At 38.4% G+C, this 17,338-nt stretch overlaps 1 protein-coding gene across 1 annotated transcript in view; it reads right to left on the reverse strand.

Moving 5' to 3' along the window:
• Nucleotides 1-510: 510 nt before the first annotated feature.
• FAM83B (family with sequence similarity 83 member B) overlaps nt 511-17,338 on the reverse strand; it is a 150,197-nt gene continuing 133,369 nt past the window's right edge. The window contains exons 4-5 of the mRNA XM_073589140.1: nt 8,454-8,578; nt 511-4,742 (exon numbers count right to left, since the gene is read on the reverse strand). Of these exons, the coding sequence (XP_073445241.1) occupies nt 2,279-4,742; nt 8,454-8,578 (2,589 nt within the window). The 3' untranslated portion in view covers nt 511-2,278. The remainder of the gene's footprint in view (nt 4,743-8,453; nt 8,579-17,338) is intronic.

A 17,338-nucleotide genomic window follows, 5' to 3' on the forward strand; every position in this document is an offset into this window, starting at 1 on the left:
CTGCATCAAAGTACATTTCAACTGAATGCGCATCCAAGGACACACATCAAGCTGAAGTGTTGGCAAACTCCATTCCTTTGCAGGCCTTTTGCGGTCATAGAGGATCTGACTTTGATTGGATTTACCAGTACAAGGAAATAACAATGTTGTGAAGGGGTTAATGTGCTAATTGGCTTCAAAATCCTTAAACTCACATCACTGTTCACCTCTCCAGCCTCTCTGTTACACCCTGTCACTCATCCGATCCTTGTCACATTTTGTGATCCCAACCACTCGTTATCAAATTTCCGTGGAATTTCAGAACAAGTCAGTCTAAGGCACATCTGTAAAATAATCATACTGTCTAATCAGCATCTTGATATGCAACACCTTTTTAGATGGATGGATTAGTGCTCACTAACACAGATTTAGAAAAGTTTGTGAGCAATATTTGAGAGAAAAAGGCCTTTTGTGTACATAGAAAAAGTCTTTCATCTTTGAGTTCAGCACTTGAAAAATGAGGACAAAAACAAAAGTGTTATATTTTTATTAAGTATAATTTTAAAACTGAAAATTAAAAACATAGATTGATGAATTGGGGTTCAGAAGTCTTGACAACAAGATTTTGCCCAAAAATTTGCAACTTTTATACAGAAAATATACCTGAAAATTTTAGTGGATTTCCCGATAATATTAGGAGCAGTGATGGACGAACCCTTGGATGTTCGAACCCGACCTGAACACATTAAAATGAATGGAGGGCCCAAACATCCAGCATTTCCCACACTAGCTGTGTGACAGCGTGGGAAACAAAATCTCTGACCTGTGGTAACATTACACGTTGCAGTCAGCGTCAGCTGATGACGCTACTACACAATGCATGTGTATTTTACTGTACAATGTATTTATTGAGTACATTTTTAAAAAAATGGTGTGAGGTCTTTCATAATTTTCATAACGAACAGGCTGAGAAAGCAGATGACTGAAGGCCGATGTTAATATTCTGGGAACAGGACAATATCCATAAAGGTTCCCAGGCTATTAATATCTGCTCACAGCTGTTTGCCTTTACTGGTTATTATAGGGAGGACCCTCCAAAAAATAGCATGGGGTCCACCTATATTCAATTACAAGCACAGGATAAACAGACAGCTGTGGGTTGATATTAGTAGCCTAGAAAAGGGCCATAAATATTGGCCCCCTCCCAGACTAAGAACATCAGTTCTCAGCCACCCCAGAAATAGCACATCCAAAAGATGCACCAATTCTGGTGCTTAGTCTCCGCTTTTCCCACTTGCTGTTGTGCGGTGTCAAGTGGGGTAATAGATTTATTATGGGCATTCACATCAAGCCAAGGGGTTAGTAATGGAGAGACATCTGTAAGGCACCCCTAATACTAGCCTCATAGTCAAATGTAATGACAAAACAGACACAAAGATGTCTTTTATTTTAAATAAAACTACAGACTTCTTCATGTGAAATAAATACTTTCCACCCTGACAAAGTTCTCAGTCATGCAATCCAGATGTAACAGAGTTGGTGCATGACGTGGGAAAAATGGATCATTGTCGGACAGGTGAGGAATATGGGGTTTTATTAATTTTTCATATTCCAGTAATAAATAGGTGAAAAAGGGTACCAGCTGAGGGCTGCAGCCCACAGTTATTGGTTTTGCCTGTGCTGGTTAGCAAACATAGAGGGGACCCCATGCCATTTTTTCATTTTAATTATTTTTTATTTTTTTAGCTGATGAATACTCTCATCATCGTACACCTGCTCTTGATCAGGGAGACCGGACGATGACCAGCGGTAACCTTTTAACTGATGCTAACAGATGCTGGCTCAAACAATGTCACCTGTACGACAGTGTGAGAACCACAGAGCTCTGAGTGGCAGTAGCTAGCTTACCACAGATCAGAGCCAGTGTTTCTTGAGCTGTCACAGAGATGACAGCGTGGGAAATATTAGATTTTCAGGCTGCCAAACCCGAACAGTAAAACAGATTTCAGGGAGAAGCCAATGTTCAGACTCAGTACATGGACACTAGGTTTTCAGTACGGGCCCTGAATTTTACCGTTCGGGTTCACTTATTCCTAATTAGGAAGTGAAAATAGCAATTTGTTATTTTGGTATGAGTCACTTAAGTGAAATGTAGATAATAAAAGTAAGCATTACTTCAGACATTATAGTTTTATTAAAAAACATGTTTTACAAAATGGTTAGATTAGCAATCCTGTTGCCCCAACGAGCTGTTGAACGATTTTCTATTTACAATTACTTTTTTTTAAGACATTGTTCTTTACTGTTTCTTGTGAAGTAAATTTCCAAATTTTTGCATGAATCTGCCAAATTTATTTTCATTTGGTTGAACTGTGTTGTATACACTTGAGTTGTAACTTAAGGTTTGTTGTGGTCTTGAATAATTGGACATACGTCCTGTACTTTTATAGTCTAAAACCTGACTGTTGATACTTTGTGTATTAGAAGAGGACACATTGTTTTCTAATTTGCAAAACTGTTCAAAACGACTATAAACCCTTCTATCATTTTGGCGAGAGACGATGGAGTCCTCCTGAGGTTTTGAAAAGTCTGGCGCTGGCTGCACCATGTTCATGTCCCTACGTGGTAACTCTTTGTGAATCATCTCTCTGTGTGAGTGTCTCAAATGCATATCTCTCTGCATGGTATTAGGAATGGTGTTATGTGGCATCTCTCTCTGAGACAATACTCTGTGAATGCCTTCATTTGGCTGACGAAAAGCGATTCCTCTCTGCATTGCAGGAGTAACAACTCTACCATATGGATTATTTTGGACTTGCGACCTGGTGTCCTGAAATTGCATTTGTTCTGTATTAAATCGAGGAGCGGATGCATCACCTGTGTTTTCAATAAACTTATTTTCGACACTACTTATTGTAGGTGACCGATTTGATTTGCCTTCATCTGAAGAAAGTATGTTTGATCTACTGGATCCTAAAGTAACATTTTCTTTACTTTTATTTAGACTTATTTGTGACATAGTGAGTGTCTTCTCCTTCCTAGGAGTGGAATCATTTTTTGAGTCAGACCTTTTTGGACACTGTTCAGCATCATCTTCTGAGATCAATGTGTCAGAACTGCTGCACATTCTGTAGAATGCAGGTGCTTTGTTTTTAGCTAGATTTTCTTTTTTATCTGGAGCTAGGTTGAGTAATGATTTCAATTTTTTAGATCCTTTTTTAAGAAAGCTTGGAGAACCTTTATTTTCTTTCTTTCCCGGAGAGTCTTTGCTATCATCTTCATCCAATGTTTCTGTGGACAGTGATTCCCTAATAGGTTGTGTAGTATCTCTGCTAACATGATTAAGTTCAGTGCTAATATTCGTTCCTACAGTGTCAGTGCTATGATAATCTGTAGGTTGTATGGGATTTTCTTGCTGCCTTTTTACTAGTGATGTATAAATATAGTTTGGTGGAATTATATTGTTATTATGACCTAAGTTAACCTTACGACTTTCAAAAAGTGGCAGACTGCGCCTTTTTAAAATGTTGTCATTAGGCTTCCTGAGGCTATCTGGCTGTCTGTTGGTGGCAAGTGTTGTGTAGAGGTATCTTGATGGTCCTGGATTAGTATTGTAACTTAAACCATGGTTCACATGGGAGTTGTCTGGAACCTGTAGACTATGCCTTTTCAATGCATCATGATGATGAGAAGACTGTGGTGTATCATAAATTGTAAAATGATTGACTTCTTTTGGTTCTGAAGCCCTAACATTCATTGGTGAAGATGTTGGTGTTTGACTCCCTTGAGAATCAACTATAGTTGAATTTGAATGGGAGGAGTTTGTTGTGCAGCTACTGGCTTCCTTTTGTTCTGGCAAAGTGGACTTGTACAGAATTGATGTTCGTAGCCTTGACTGGCTGTACAATGAATAATCCATTGAATTATCAGCTCCATCATTGCTGTCTCCTTTGTTTAACTCTATTTCATGTGATTCTGGAGGAATATCAGAGTGGTCATTTAAGTATGATTCAATTCTCCAGTTTCGAAGAAATGACTTGGTAGTGTGCTCCAAAGTGGGCATTCTCTGTTGTACAGAACGCACGTGATTGTCTGTTCCATGAAAAGATCTTCGTATGCTTGAATTTCTTTCAGAAAAATTTGGTGTTAATCTGTGGGACAAACGGTTGGCAAAGCTTTGAGTTGTAGATCCATTATAATTGCTTGAGTATCCGCCTCTGGATGAGGATCCAATACTAGCAACATCTGGATGTCTATTCCACTGAACAGTTTGAAGATTAATTCTACTGTTTGCAGCTCTATTAAGCATTGAATAAGGTGTTGTGTCTGTCTTTTCCCCTGCAGCATAACTATGTCTTTTCCAGTTTTCATTCCGATCAAACTGTTGGAACTGATTAATTTTATTTTGCACATTGAAACCTCTATAGGAGGATACATTTCTCGTATTGTATTTTTCTTCTTCATTGTTGGCAAATCTGTTCCTTGCTTTTAAATAGGAAGAATCCAACATGCCTCTTTGCTCTTTCCATCCAAGGCTTCTTTGACTTGAAGCAGAGAGTAAAGATGATAATGAATTTTGATATGATCCATTTTCCCAAGGAGTTTTTTTGTGTTTTTCAGTCACAGATATGTCTAGCCCAAATGCCGCAGGTATAGAGGAGCGAGCATAAAGTGTTCGAAATTCTTCATCAAAGCACTCTACTAGTTTTCCAGTGATAACTTGCATCATACTTAAGTGAACTTTTTCATATGACCACATGAAGCTGCAAATAAAAAAAGATTAAAGGTTAGCTAAATAATAAAGCTGAATTAACACATTCACCGTTACATTTATTTAGTGAACCATATTATACAGATAAGGGTCAACTAATAATTAGGGGCACGGCCCATCGTTATGCAACATATTTACCAGAGTTAAGTGCATTTCCCTAAGTTCAAATAGGTTGAGCAGATTTGCTAAATTCTGGAGGGTTATTCGATTTGCATTGAATAAAGTTGATGCTAATTTTTGAAGTTGAGAAGGTATTAAAATAACAGAGTCATTAGGTGGACAATCTGAGGTAGAATCAAAAGAGAACCAAAGAGACAAGAAGAAAGATGATAGAAGACAGAAGAAAGACACTAAAACACAGAAGAAGAAAGACTTAAGCAGAAAGAAGAGCTGGTAGCTTAGGTATCCATGTTTACGACCAGTCATATAGTAACAGTTGCTAATGGTTATAAACATGGATACCTAAGCTACTGCAATACCTGCACATTAGGAAAGAGACCTAGCCAATCAGTAGAACCATACTGCATATCTAACTGGAGGAATTTGCAAATATTATTATTACACCTACTACATATTGGGATTGGATCTTGCAGATGTGACTACCCATTTAAGCAAAAAGATAGGAAGGTGGAAGTTTTACAAATGTTAATTGGAGATTCACAATGCAAAACACATCTTTTGCATTTATTCAACTGAAAGACAAAATGTCCACAGTATATACCGTATTTTTCGCTTTATAAGACGCTCCGGATTATAAGACGCACCCCAAATTTTGAGGAGAAAAATAGGAAAAAAACTTTATTTTTAATAAAATGGTGGTGCATCTTATAATCCATGCGTCTTATTGCTTTCCAGGGGTGGTGATGGAGGAGGCCGGAGTGGAACATTGCTGCTGGGATGAGGGGGTGTTTTGATGTGCAGCGTGCCGCTGCCGGTGTCTGTTACTGCTGCCGCCCTCTGTCCCCTGATGCTTGCCACCACCGCCACGCTCTGTCCCCCGGTGCCTGCTTGCCACCACCACCGCACTCTGTCCCCCAGTGCTTGCCACCACCGCCACGCTGTCCCCCGGTGCCTGCTTGCCACCACCGCCGCGCTCTCCCCCGGTTCTTACCGCCACCACCGCGCTCTGTCCCCCCGGTGTTTGCCACCATCGCCGCGCTCTGTCCCGTTCTGAGGGTACTTGCCGCGGCACTCTGTGCCCTGATGCTGCCGCTGCGCTGTCCGCCACCGCCGCGCTCCTGTCCCCCGGTGGTTTCTTCCGCCCCACCGCCGCCGCGCTCTGTCCCGTTCAGCGTGGGGGGGTCTCTGTCGCTCCATGCCTGCTTTCTTCCTGGAAAATGGCCGCCGCGCATGCGCAGACGGACATCTCGGCACTGAAATCTCAGGAGCGCGGCGGTGGCGGACAGCGCAGCGGCAGCATCAGGGCACAGAGTGCCGCGGCAAGTACCCTCAGTGGCAGCGCAAATGTATATCCTCTTTGTAAGACGCACCCCCTTTTTCCCCTCAATTTTGGGGGAAAAAAAGTGCGTCTTACAAAGCGGAAAATACGGTAAACATTTATTTTTACTTCCTATTTTGCATTTGTACATTTTTTGTAGCGGCCAGTGTTACGTGGAAATCTCTTAAAGTAAACACTCCACGACTATCTTTTCCTACTAAATTTGTGTATATGTGTATGTAGTGTTGTGTCAGAGTGTTAGTATACTCACCTAGCTCCACCTTCTCTAGAATATTGCACCGCTCTGCTCCTCTTCTCAGCATCATCATGAATCATGACTCTTCAGGTCACACTGCGCTCTGTGTGACCCGGAAGTGGCTTTTACGATGTAAGTCTACGAGAGCTCTGTTCCCAGTGATGGAAGTTGCCATTCACACAGCGCTATTTTTATTATCTTATTCAGGTTTTCTTACAGCACTTATGCTTGTTTTAAATAGTTCATTGATGAACAAAATGTCACATGACTTGTACATTACATTGGACCATAAGATTAAAGAATCATTCTACAATATTTATTGAAGAATGTCCGATTTGATTTTTTTATACTCGAATATTTATGATATGGGACCCTTTCTGAGTACATATATATTTTAGAAGGGCCATATTTCACAATTACATACGTGCATGAAGATTCACAATAAGGCTTCATAGGCTTACATTGTAAAAGAGACTTCCGGCTTACGCACAGAGCATAGACTGAGTTGAATAGTCTGAATAGCGGTGATGTCACAGAGAAGAGGAGCAGAGCATTGCTAGATGCCGGAGAAGGCGGCTGTAGGTGAGTATATTAAAACGCTCACACTATACTGTATATACTGTATATATACATATTCACAGGTTAAGTACAAAAAATATGAATGATAATGATTCTTTAAGAAAAAGTATTTAACCAGGAAGAAAACATCTTGAGTGTTTGACAAAAAAACAAAGTGCATGACCTCTTAACAGTGCAGTTATAGTTAAGAAACAATATTTTCTTCCTAAAGCTATTCTGATTAAACTTTCTAATGCAAAAGACACACCAGCCTCTTGGTTAGGAAAATTATATGCTCTCAACTCCCTTTCCTTAGGCAAAGGAAAACCTTCTAGTCTGAGTTTATGTCTGAAATTGTAATTAGTTCTTTCATACATAACAAAGTTCTGGTGACATATTTAAATTAATAAATATTGATAATTATTTCATACATATGTCAAGACATGAGATTAAATGGGTTATTTGATTATAAAATATTGTATTTCTCTGTTAGATGCTTCTAAATGTAACATTTGTGCCCTGTGTCTGTGTTATGAGACTTATGGTGTTGTTATAATTCTCTCTCGGAATGTCCAGTGATGGAGAGAAGATATTTTTCTGGTGTGGTAATCATTACTGAGTGGTCAGCGCAATGGGTGGAGTATGTTACAGCTTAAGTATGGAAATCATGTGGGAGATTTAGATTTATAGACATTAGCAATACTCAAATAGGGAATCAAAAGACCACCAAAGGAAGCCAACACTAGACACTGGGGAGTTTTTTAGAATTGCTTCAATTGAACAGAATAAAATTATGTTTTTTAAAAAATGTAACATTTAAAGAGTAAGCATCATTTAAATTTTATTTCATAAAACAACAGTACACATGAAAATAAGTAACTTTATGATATATCTTATCAGAGAAATCTGCTTCTTTCTCCTCCAGAACTGATCTTTCAATCTCAAAATTCTCTATTTTACACATAGATTCTGTATTCTGTGATGACAGCTTGGTACATTACTGAGATAGGAGATGGCAGTTATTACTGATAAGAATCAGTGTAAACGGGAGGGGAAGGAGGAGGGAGGAGCTCTCTATCTTGCTCCTCCCCACTACCGCTACATAGAACCTCAACAGTAGCTGCTGTCATCTCCTATCTCAGTAATTGGAAAGTCTGTCTTCAATCATTAACCTGTAAATTCTGAATTTTGACAATCAATGCTTATTCCTAGTGGAGAAAGAAGCAGATTTCTCTGATAAAGATATATTACAAAGTTGATTATTTTTATGTGTACAATTGATCTATGAAATGAAAATTAACCCATATTTTAAATGTCGAACAGAATAATAATAATAATAATAATAGTTGCTATTTTTTATTATTATTATTATTATTATTATTATTATTATTTACTCAATCATATTTAACATCAAGAGTAAAATGAATAAAAAGAATGGAAATGCATTTTACCTGTAAGTGCCATACAAAACTTTCTCACAGTCAACTAGCAGAAACTTCTGTTCCATTTTTCCACAAAATTTTGCTCCTGATTTAGAAAAGTACTCCTGTCCTTTGACTGTTCGGACTCTCATGTTCTGTGTAAAACAATATAGTATCAAATATAATACACTGTGTTTAAGAATCATATTTTCAGATCATATTTCTCAATCTACCTGTCTTTGCAACTTGAGAAGAAAAGTTAATTGGAAACTCAGTGCATCTTTTCCCTATGCAGTTTCCTAATTTGTAGCTGACAGATGTGAACGTTTGATGGCATTTTTTTAATATATTTTCTCTGATAATTTATTAATCAAACCCAAGAATCTTAGCGCTCTGAAAATGTTCTGTAGTGCATCCCATTTACAATATCTATTGGCTTCAAAAATAAGTAGGTATGTATTGGAGTTCTCACATAAGGGTTTTCATGACCGGGCAGTTTTCCATTTATAATTTTTTTGTTTTCTTTTCTGCCTCCCTTTCTCACAAGAGCCATAATTAGTGTTGAGCATTCCGATACCGCAAGTATCGGGTATCGGCCGATACTTGCTGTATCGGAATTCCGATACCGACTTCCGATATTTTTTCAATATCGGAAGTCGGCATCGGAATCGGAAGTTCAAAGTTGATTGACAGCCGAAATGACGTCATCATGATGCACGGTGTGTGCGCATCATGATGCGCCGTCATTTCGGGCCTTCCGGGGGTCTCTGCCGGCCTGCCGGGGGGCTGTGCCGGCCTGCCGGGGGGCTGTGTGGACTGCCCGGGGTCTGTACCGGCCTGCCGGGGGGCTGTGCCAGCCTGCCGGTGGTCTGTGCACCCTGTGGGGGTCTGTACCGACCTGCCGGGGGGCTGTGCCGGCCTGCCGGGGGGCTGTGCTGATGTCCGGGGGTCTGTGCAAGCATCGTCCGATGGGACTACAAGTCCCATCTGGCGATGCCTGCTACCATGACAGTGATTGACACATTAGCCAATGATGGGACAGTAGTAGTCCCATCATCCGGCTAATGTGTTAAATGTTAAAAAAAAAAAAATATATATATACTACATACATACTACATACATACTACATGCATGCTACATACATACTACATGCTACATACATACTACATATATACTACATGCATGCTACATACATACTACATGCTACATACATACCACATATATACTACATACATACTACATGCATGCTACATACAGTCATGGCCAAAAGTATTGACACCCCTGCAATTCTGTCAGATAATACTCAGTTTCTTCCTGAAAATGATTGTAAACACAAATTCTTTGGTATTATTATCTTCATTTAATTTGTCTTAAATGAAAAAACACAACAAGAATTGTCCTAAAGCCAAATTGGATATAATTCCACACCAAACATAAAAAAAGAGGGTGGACAAAAGTATTGGCACTGCGCGAAAAATCATGTGATGCTTCTCTAATTTGTGTAATTAACAGCACCTGTAACTTACCTGTGCACCTAACAGGTGTTGGCAATAACTAAATCACACTTGCAGCCAGTTGACATGGATTAAAGTTGACTCAACCTCTGTCTTGTGTCCTTGTGTGTACCACATTGAGCATGGAGAAAAGAAAGAAGACCAAAGAACTGTCTGAGGACTTGAGAAACCAAATTGTGAGGAAGCATGAGCAATCTCAAGACTACAAGTCCATCTCCAAAGACCTGAATGTTCCTGTGTCTACCGTGCGCAGTGTCATCAAGAAGTTTAAAGCCCATGGCACTGTGGCTAACCTCCCTAGATGTGGCCGGAAAAGAAAAATTGACAAAAGATTTCAACGCAAGATTGTGCGGATGTTGGATAAAGAACCTCCACTAACATCCAAACAAGTTCAAGCTGCCCTGCAGTCCGAGGGTACAAAGGTGTCTACCCATACTATCCGTCGGCATCTGAATGAAAAGGGACTGTATGGTAGGAGACCCAGGAAGACTCCACTTCTTACCCCGAGTCATAAAAAAGCCAGGCTGGAGTTTGCCAAAACTTACCTGAAAAAGCCTAAAACATTTTGGAAGAATGTTCTTTGGTCAGATGAGACAAAAGTAGAGCTTTTAGGGCAAAAGCATCAACATAGAGTTTACAGGAGAAAAAAGAGGCATTCAAAGAAAAGTACACGGTCCCTACAGTCAAACATGGCGGAGGTTCCCTGATGTTTTGGGGTTGCTTTGCTGCCTCTGGCACTGGACTGCTTGACCGTGTGCATGGCATTATGAAGTCAGAAGACTACCAACAAATTTTGCAGCATAATTTAGGGCCCAGTGTGAGAAAGCTGGGTCTACCTCAGAGGTAATGGGTCTTCCGGCAGGACAATAACCCAAAACACACTTCAAAAAGCACTAGAAAATGGTTTGAGAGAAAGCACTGGAGACTTCTAAGGTGGCCAGCAATGAGTCCAGACCTGAATCCCATAGAACACCTGTGGAGAGATCTAAAAATGGCAGTTTGGAGAAGGCACCCTTCAAATATCAAGGACCTGGAGTAGTTTGCCAAAGAAGAATGGTCTAAAATTCCAGCAGAGCATTGTAAGAAACTCATTGATGGTTACCGGAAGCGGTTGGTCGCAGTTATTTTGGCTAAAGGTTGTGCATCCAAGTATTAGGCTGAGGGTGCCAATACTTTTGTCCGGCCCATTTTTGGAGTTTTGTGTGAAATGATCAATGTTTTGCTTTTTGCTTCATTCTCTTTTGTGTTTTTTCATTTAAGACAAATTAAATGAAGATAATAATACCAAAGAATTTGTGTTTGCAATCATTTTCAGGAAGAAACTGAATATTATCTGACAAAATTGCAGGGGTGTCAATACTTTTGGCCATGACTGTACATACTACATGCTACATACATACTACATATATACTACATGCATGCTACATACATACTACATGCTACATACATACCACATATATACTACATACATACTACATGCATGCTACATGCTACATACATACCACATACATACTACATACATACTACATACATACTACATGCATGCTACATACATACTACATGCTACATACATACTACATATATACTACATGCATGCTACATACATACTGCATGCTACATACATACTACATACATACTACATACATACTACATGCATGCTACATACATACTACATACATACTACATGCTACATACATACCACATATATACTACATACATACTACATGCATGCTACATACATACTACATGCTACATACATACCACATATATACTACATACATACTACATGCATGCTACATACAATACATACATAGACATACAGTACATATAACATAGAGTAACATACTTACCAATACTTGTCACATTGTTCCCCGAAGCCATTGTCTTTTACGGAATAAATATTAACATAACAAACCACAAAAATACTCACCCATGATCCGAAGCAGTCCACGAGTGTGTCCCACGACGATCTTGGGTAGAGAACTGCAGCATCAGCTGGCGGAGGAATACAGTGCGGAAGGATACCTACCTTCCGTCATTGGATTCCTGCAGCCCATAGAGAACGGCAGCATCAGCTGATGCTGCAGTTCTCTACCCAAGATCGTCGTGGGACACACTCGTGGACTGCTTCGGATCATGGGTGAGTATTTTTGTGGTTTGTTATGTTAATATTTATTCCGTAAAAGACAATGGCTTCGGGGAACAATGTGACAAGTATTGGTAAGTATGTTACTCTATGTTATATGTACTGTATGTCTATGTATGTATTGTATGAATGTATTGTATGTAGCATGCATGTAGTATGTATGTAGTATGTATGTAGCATGTAGTATGTATGTAGCATGCATGTAGTATGTATGTAGCATGCATGTAGTATGTATGTAGCATGCATGTAGTATGTATGTAGTATATATGTAGCATGTAGTATGTATGTAGCATGCATGTAGTATGTATGTAGCATGTAGTATGTATGTAGCATGCATGTAATATATATGTAGTATGTATGTAGCATGTAGTATGTATGTAGCATGCATGAAGTATGTATGTAGCATGCATGTAGTATGTATGTAGCATGCATGTAGTATGTATGTAGCATGCATGTAGTATGTATGTAGTATGTATGTAGCATGCATGTAGTATGTATGTAGCATGCATGTAGTATGTAGCATGTATGTAGTATGCATGTAGTATATATGTAGTATGTATGTTACATGTAGTATATATGTAGTATGCATGTTGCATGCATGTAGTATGTAGCATGTATGTAGTATGCATGTAGTATATATGTAGTATGTATATTACATGTAGTATATATGTAGTATGCATGTTGCATGCATGTAGTATGTAGCATGTATGTAGTATGCATGTAGTATATATGTAGTATGTATGTTACATGTAGTATATATGTAGTATGCATGTTGCATGCATGTAGTATATATGTTGTATGTATGTTGCATGCATGTAGTATATATGTAGTATGTATGTTGCATGTAGTATATATGTAGTATGAATGTAGCATGTATGTAGTATGAATGTAGCATGTATGTAGTATGCATGTTGCATGTAGTATATATGTAGTATGTATGTTACATGTAGTATGCATGTTGTATGTATGTAACATGTATGTAGCATGTAATTTTTTTTTTTTTTTTTACATTCAACACATTAGCCGGATGATGGGACTACTACTGTCCCATCATTGGCTAATGTGTCAATCACTGTCATGGTAGCAGGCATCGCCCGATGGGACTTGTAGTCCCATCGGACGATGCCTGCACAGCCCTCCGGAGCCTGCACAGCCCCCCGGCAGGCCGGCACAGCCCCCCGGAGCCTGCACAGCCCCCCGGAGCCTGCACAGCCCCCCGGCAGGCCGGCACAGCCCACCGGAGCCTGCACAGACCACCGGCAGGCCGGCACAGACCACCGGAGCCTGCACAGACCCCCTGGCAGGCCGGCACAGCCCCCCGAAAGGCCCGTACAGACCCCCGAGAGGCTGTACAAGGCAAAAACAGGGTTTTTCTTATTCCGATACCGGAAGTCCCATAGACTTGAATGGGACTTCCGGTATCGGAATCGGCAATACCGATACTTTTTTTTAAGATCGGCCGATCCATTCCGATCCGATACTTTGAAGTATTGGACGGTATCGCTCAACTCTAGCCATAATATTTTTTTATTTTTATGTCCACATTGCCACATGAGGGCTTGTTTTTGCGGGAAAAATTGTACCTTTGAACAAAATCATTCATTTTATCATGTAAGCACTGTAATGCAGGAAAAGAATTCCAAGTGCTTTGAAATTGCAAAAAAGTACAATTCTTTTTTTAGATTCTTTCTTTAATATTTTCCCCATACAGTAAAATTCACCTGGCAATATGATTCTCCAGGTCGTTATGATTAAGCAGATACCAAACATGTATAGTTTTATTTTTAATTTAAATTTGTAAAGAAAATTTACTTTTGTCACAATTTTCCGAGACCCATAGTGTTTTCAGTTTTTGGGATATGGTGTTGAGTAACGGATTATTTTTTAATCCCAGAGCATATGCTTGAAATAATATCATTTTGATGTAGGTATGACATTTTGATAGCCTCTTTTTGCACTGTTAAGATGGACAGAAAAACTTAATTTTGGCATTTCAATGTTATTTTCGTGATGCTATTTACCAACTAATTTATTGTATATTTAGATTGATTGGATTTTTATGAGTGCAGCAATATGTAATATGTGTATTTTTTAAAAAATATTTTTATTTTTAATGGGGGGAAAAGGGGGTGATTTGAACTTGTGTTTTTTACTGTACGTATGTTGAGAATCCCATTAGGGGACTTGAAGCTGCGATTGTCTGATCGATTTTACTATACTTAGTAGTGAATCAGCAAGTGCTATATATTCAGAAAATTATAATCTCCTATGAATGCAACCTAAATGTTGTGTTTCACAGGAGAAACCACGGCTGTAATGGCAACCCATCGGCGTACCACGTTCACATCACTGGCACGTTGAGGAGCGGCATAATGTGCCAACCTGGTGGTGTGGATTAAATTCTGCTGTCACTTTGATAGAGACATTTAACAAGTCAACAGCTGCGGGAGTGGAGCTCCACTCCACCCACAGCTGTTACAGCCACATGATGGTTGTTTAAATCAGTCATCATCTGCCAGGAATAATCCAGGCTCGGTCATAACATGATTTAGTAAGACTAATTCTGCATATATGAGTGGCAGTTTTGAATCTAAGTACTTAGTGTTCATGTACTAAAATATGCTTCTTGTCTATTTTTTAATATGTGCCCCATAATTTTAGATACACTTAAAAAGGGATCTTTTTATAGTTTCTTATTTTAGATAAAACAGAGGGTTTTCTTGGGCAAAGCTACCTTTTTGGACAATTGTAGTTATAGGGAATTTAAACAAAGAGTAATTGAATTTTGTCCAGGAGGACTTAGCAATCCAATAAAAAATGAAATCAAAATAACAGTAGTTGGAATTTACATAAATTGTGAACAAAGGAGATAAAGGATTCACATTTATTTTGAATGAATTGTTCATCATAAGTAAGTAAAACAATCAGTATAAAGTATTTGTACTTGTGTTTTTCATATGCTATTTTTACCATATAACTAGTATGTTTAATACAACCCTATCTTTAATACTGTACACCATTGGAATAACAATCCCTAAAGCTAGATAGGCTTGAGTAGCATTTTTAAAACATGTGTAGTACACATCCCTGTGGGAGATAAATACTGCATATGTAAAAATTGTGATATATTGCTAATAATTCAGTCTTTTCTATTTCAGATAAGCTACCAGGAATTTAATTCTGTCAGAATATCAACATACTTTTGACAGCTTTATAATGGTCTATAGCAGCGATATCCAACTTGCAGCTTTACAGCCGTTGTGAAGCCTAGAGCTTCCGGCACGGCATAACTGATGCTGCCTGGGCATGCATGAAAATGTAGGTTTTGCAAAAGCTAGAGTCACAGGTGCAGACAATGGCTCTATAGTCTGAATCCTGCACAAAAATCAGTTGTTTTGCCTGTTTGGGTGACTTTTCAGGCATAGTATATCTGGCAATAATATCTAAGCAGAATAATAATGTTTTATTTACAATTTTAATGGAGTTAAATATTCATACACGTTGACTATATTTTTTTTTCTCAAATATCAAGAGGGTTCTCATTAAGGATAAGACACTAATATATTCCAATCTTCCATCGGAAAATGGGGATGAGCACTTGGTGATATCAAAAACAAACAAAAAATTGCAGCAAAGTGAATTCCTTACATTCTAACTTCTAAAAAGTTATCCATCAAAAATTAGTGTCAAGCAAAGAAATAATATATGTACCAAATGTTCACATATCATATCAGAATCATAATAGTATTGTTAAACTATAAGCATATATTTATGAAGATAATATCAATAAATGAGGATATTGCTTACTCAGCAAAATGTTGACTCTTATAGCAAAGAATCAGTGCTTGTGGACATAGACCATTTGATAGCATAGTAGTTCAAAGATGATCAACAGCAAAAATTTCAGAGTAGTCCAGAGAGAATATACGAGTGTAATCAACAAGATTGTAGAAGAACCAATAATCTTAGCCTTTTATTTCCTATTAGACTCTAAATTCCATAGCATTCATCTCCATTCTGCTCAGATGTACATACGATGGCATCATAACCAACTTTATCAGTGGGGTGTAAGTCATTAAAGTACAAAGAAAATGAAACAATATAAAAATAGCAATGCTGCATTAAAAACTTTAAAATAAATCATGGCATCAAAAAGCAGGTGCTCTGTAAAAAGGTTACCAATTATTGGACAATCTCAGCTTTAATCATCTTAGGGCTAGAATTAAAATGCAAGCAGTGTACACTCACCCGCTGTAGCACTGCCATTCCAACGAAGTAGGTGTTATTGTTTCCAGAGTGATGTGAATTGTCCAACGAGCAGGCTGTAGCCAATAGGTGGCTGTTCGCAGGAGGTTATTAAACACTTACGGTATATTTTAATCTGCATCTTGAATTGATTAATCTGGGGCTCTTCAGTAGTGGACAGCCCCTTTAATAATAACTAGATACTGCTGATATAACCTGACTCTGACATCGGTGACAAAGGTTTGAGTTAGGTTCTAAGTCTTAGACCTCACACAAACATTTGTCACTGTTGATAGAACCAGTTTATGTCAAGAATACCTAGTTATTATTAATGGGGCTTTTGATACTCTGATTTGTATTAATGTTTTTGCTAAAATAACATTGCCCTATTTTCCTTTGAAGGCTTATGCTAAGTAAGAAGTGACAGCATGTATTCTTTCTCTGTTAACTACTTTGGATTTTTTGTGTGGATTACCTCTGGACTAATCTACCACTACTTGGTCAAGCTCATAACCCCATGAGCACTGGTTACTCTGCTATAATGTTATATATCTGCTGAGATTTCATAATAGCAGCTACATATATTTTTTCTGTAATTGTGGACACTTTTTAATGGACACCTTTTTAACAAAAATGATTAAAAATTAACTTTATATTTTACTTTGAGCTGGCATGTCGCAGCATGTGGCCCAAATTTTCTCTTGGAAAAAGATGGACAAACAACAAATTTCAAAATTAATGGAATATTTAACGATGTCCATAAAAAACAAAGTTCATGGGTCTCTTATTGCTTGGACCTGAAGGAACCTGTACTGTAAAGTGAATCCTGTTAATATGTTCATATCAGTATCCCGGGCCACAAATCATGTGCACTCTTTTCCAAAGTATCCATTAAAATGCACAATAACAGTTTTGTTAAATGGAGATGATCATATATGACCATTATGTTTATGGAAAACTCATATTGCTCAATGTTCTGTGCATTTGATTTGCTATGTGTGAAGAAATGT

Source organism: Dendrobates tinctorius, unplaced genomic scaffold, assembly GCF_039654945.1.
Source record: "Dendrobates tinctorius isolate UK_male_01 unplaced genomic scaffold, ASM3965494v1 ptg000107l, whole genome shotgun sequence".
NCBI classification, from domain to species: domain Eukaryota; kingdom Metazoa; phylum Chordata; class Amphibia; order Anura; family Dendrobatidae; genus Dendrobates; species Dendrobates tinctorius.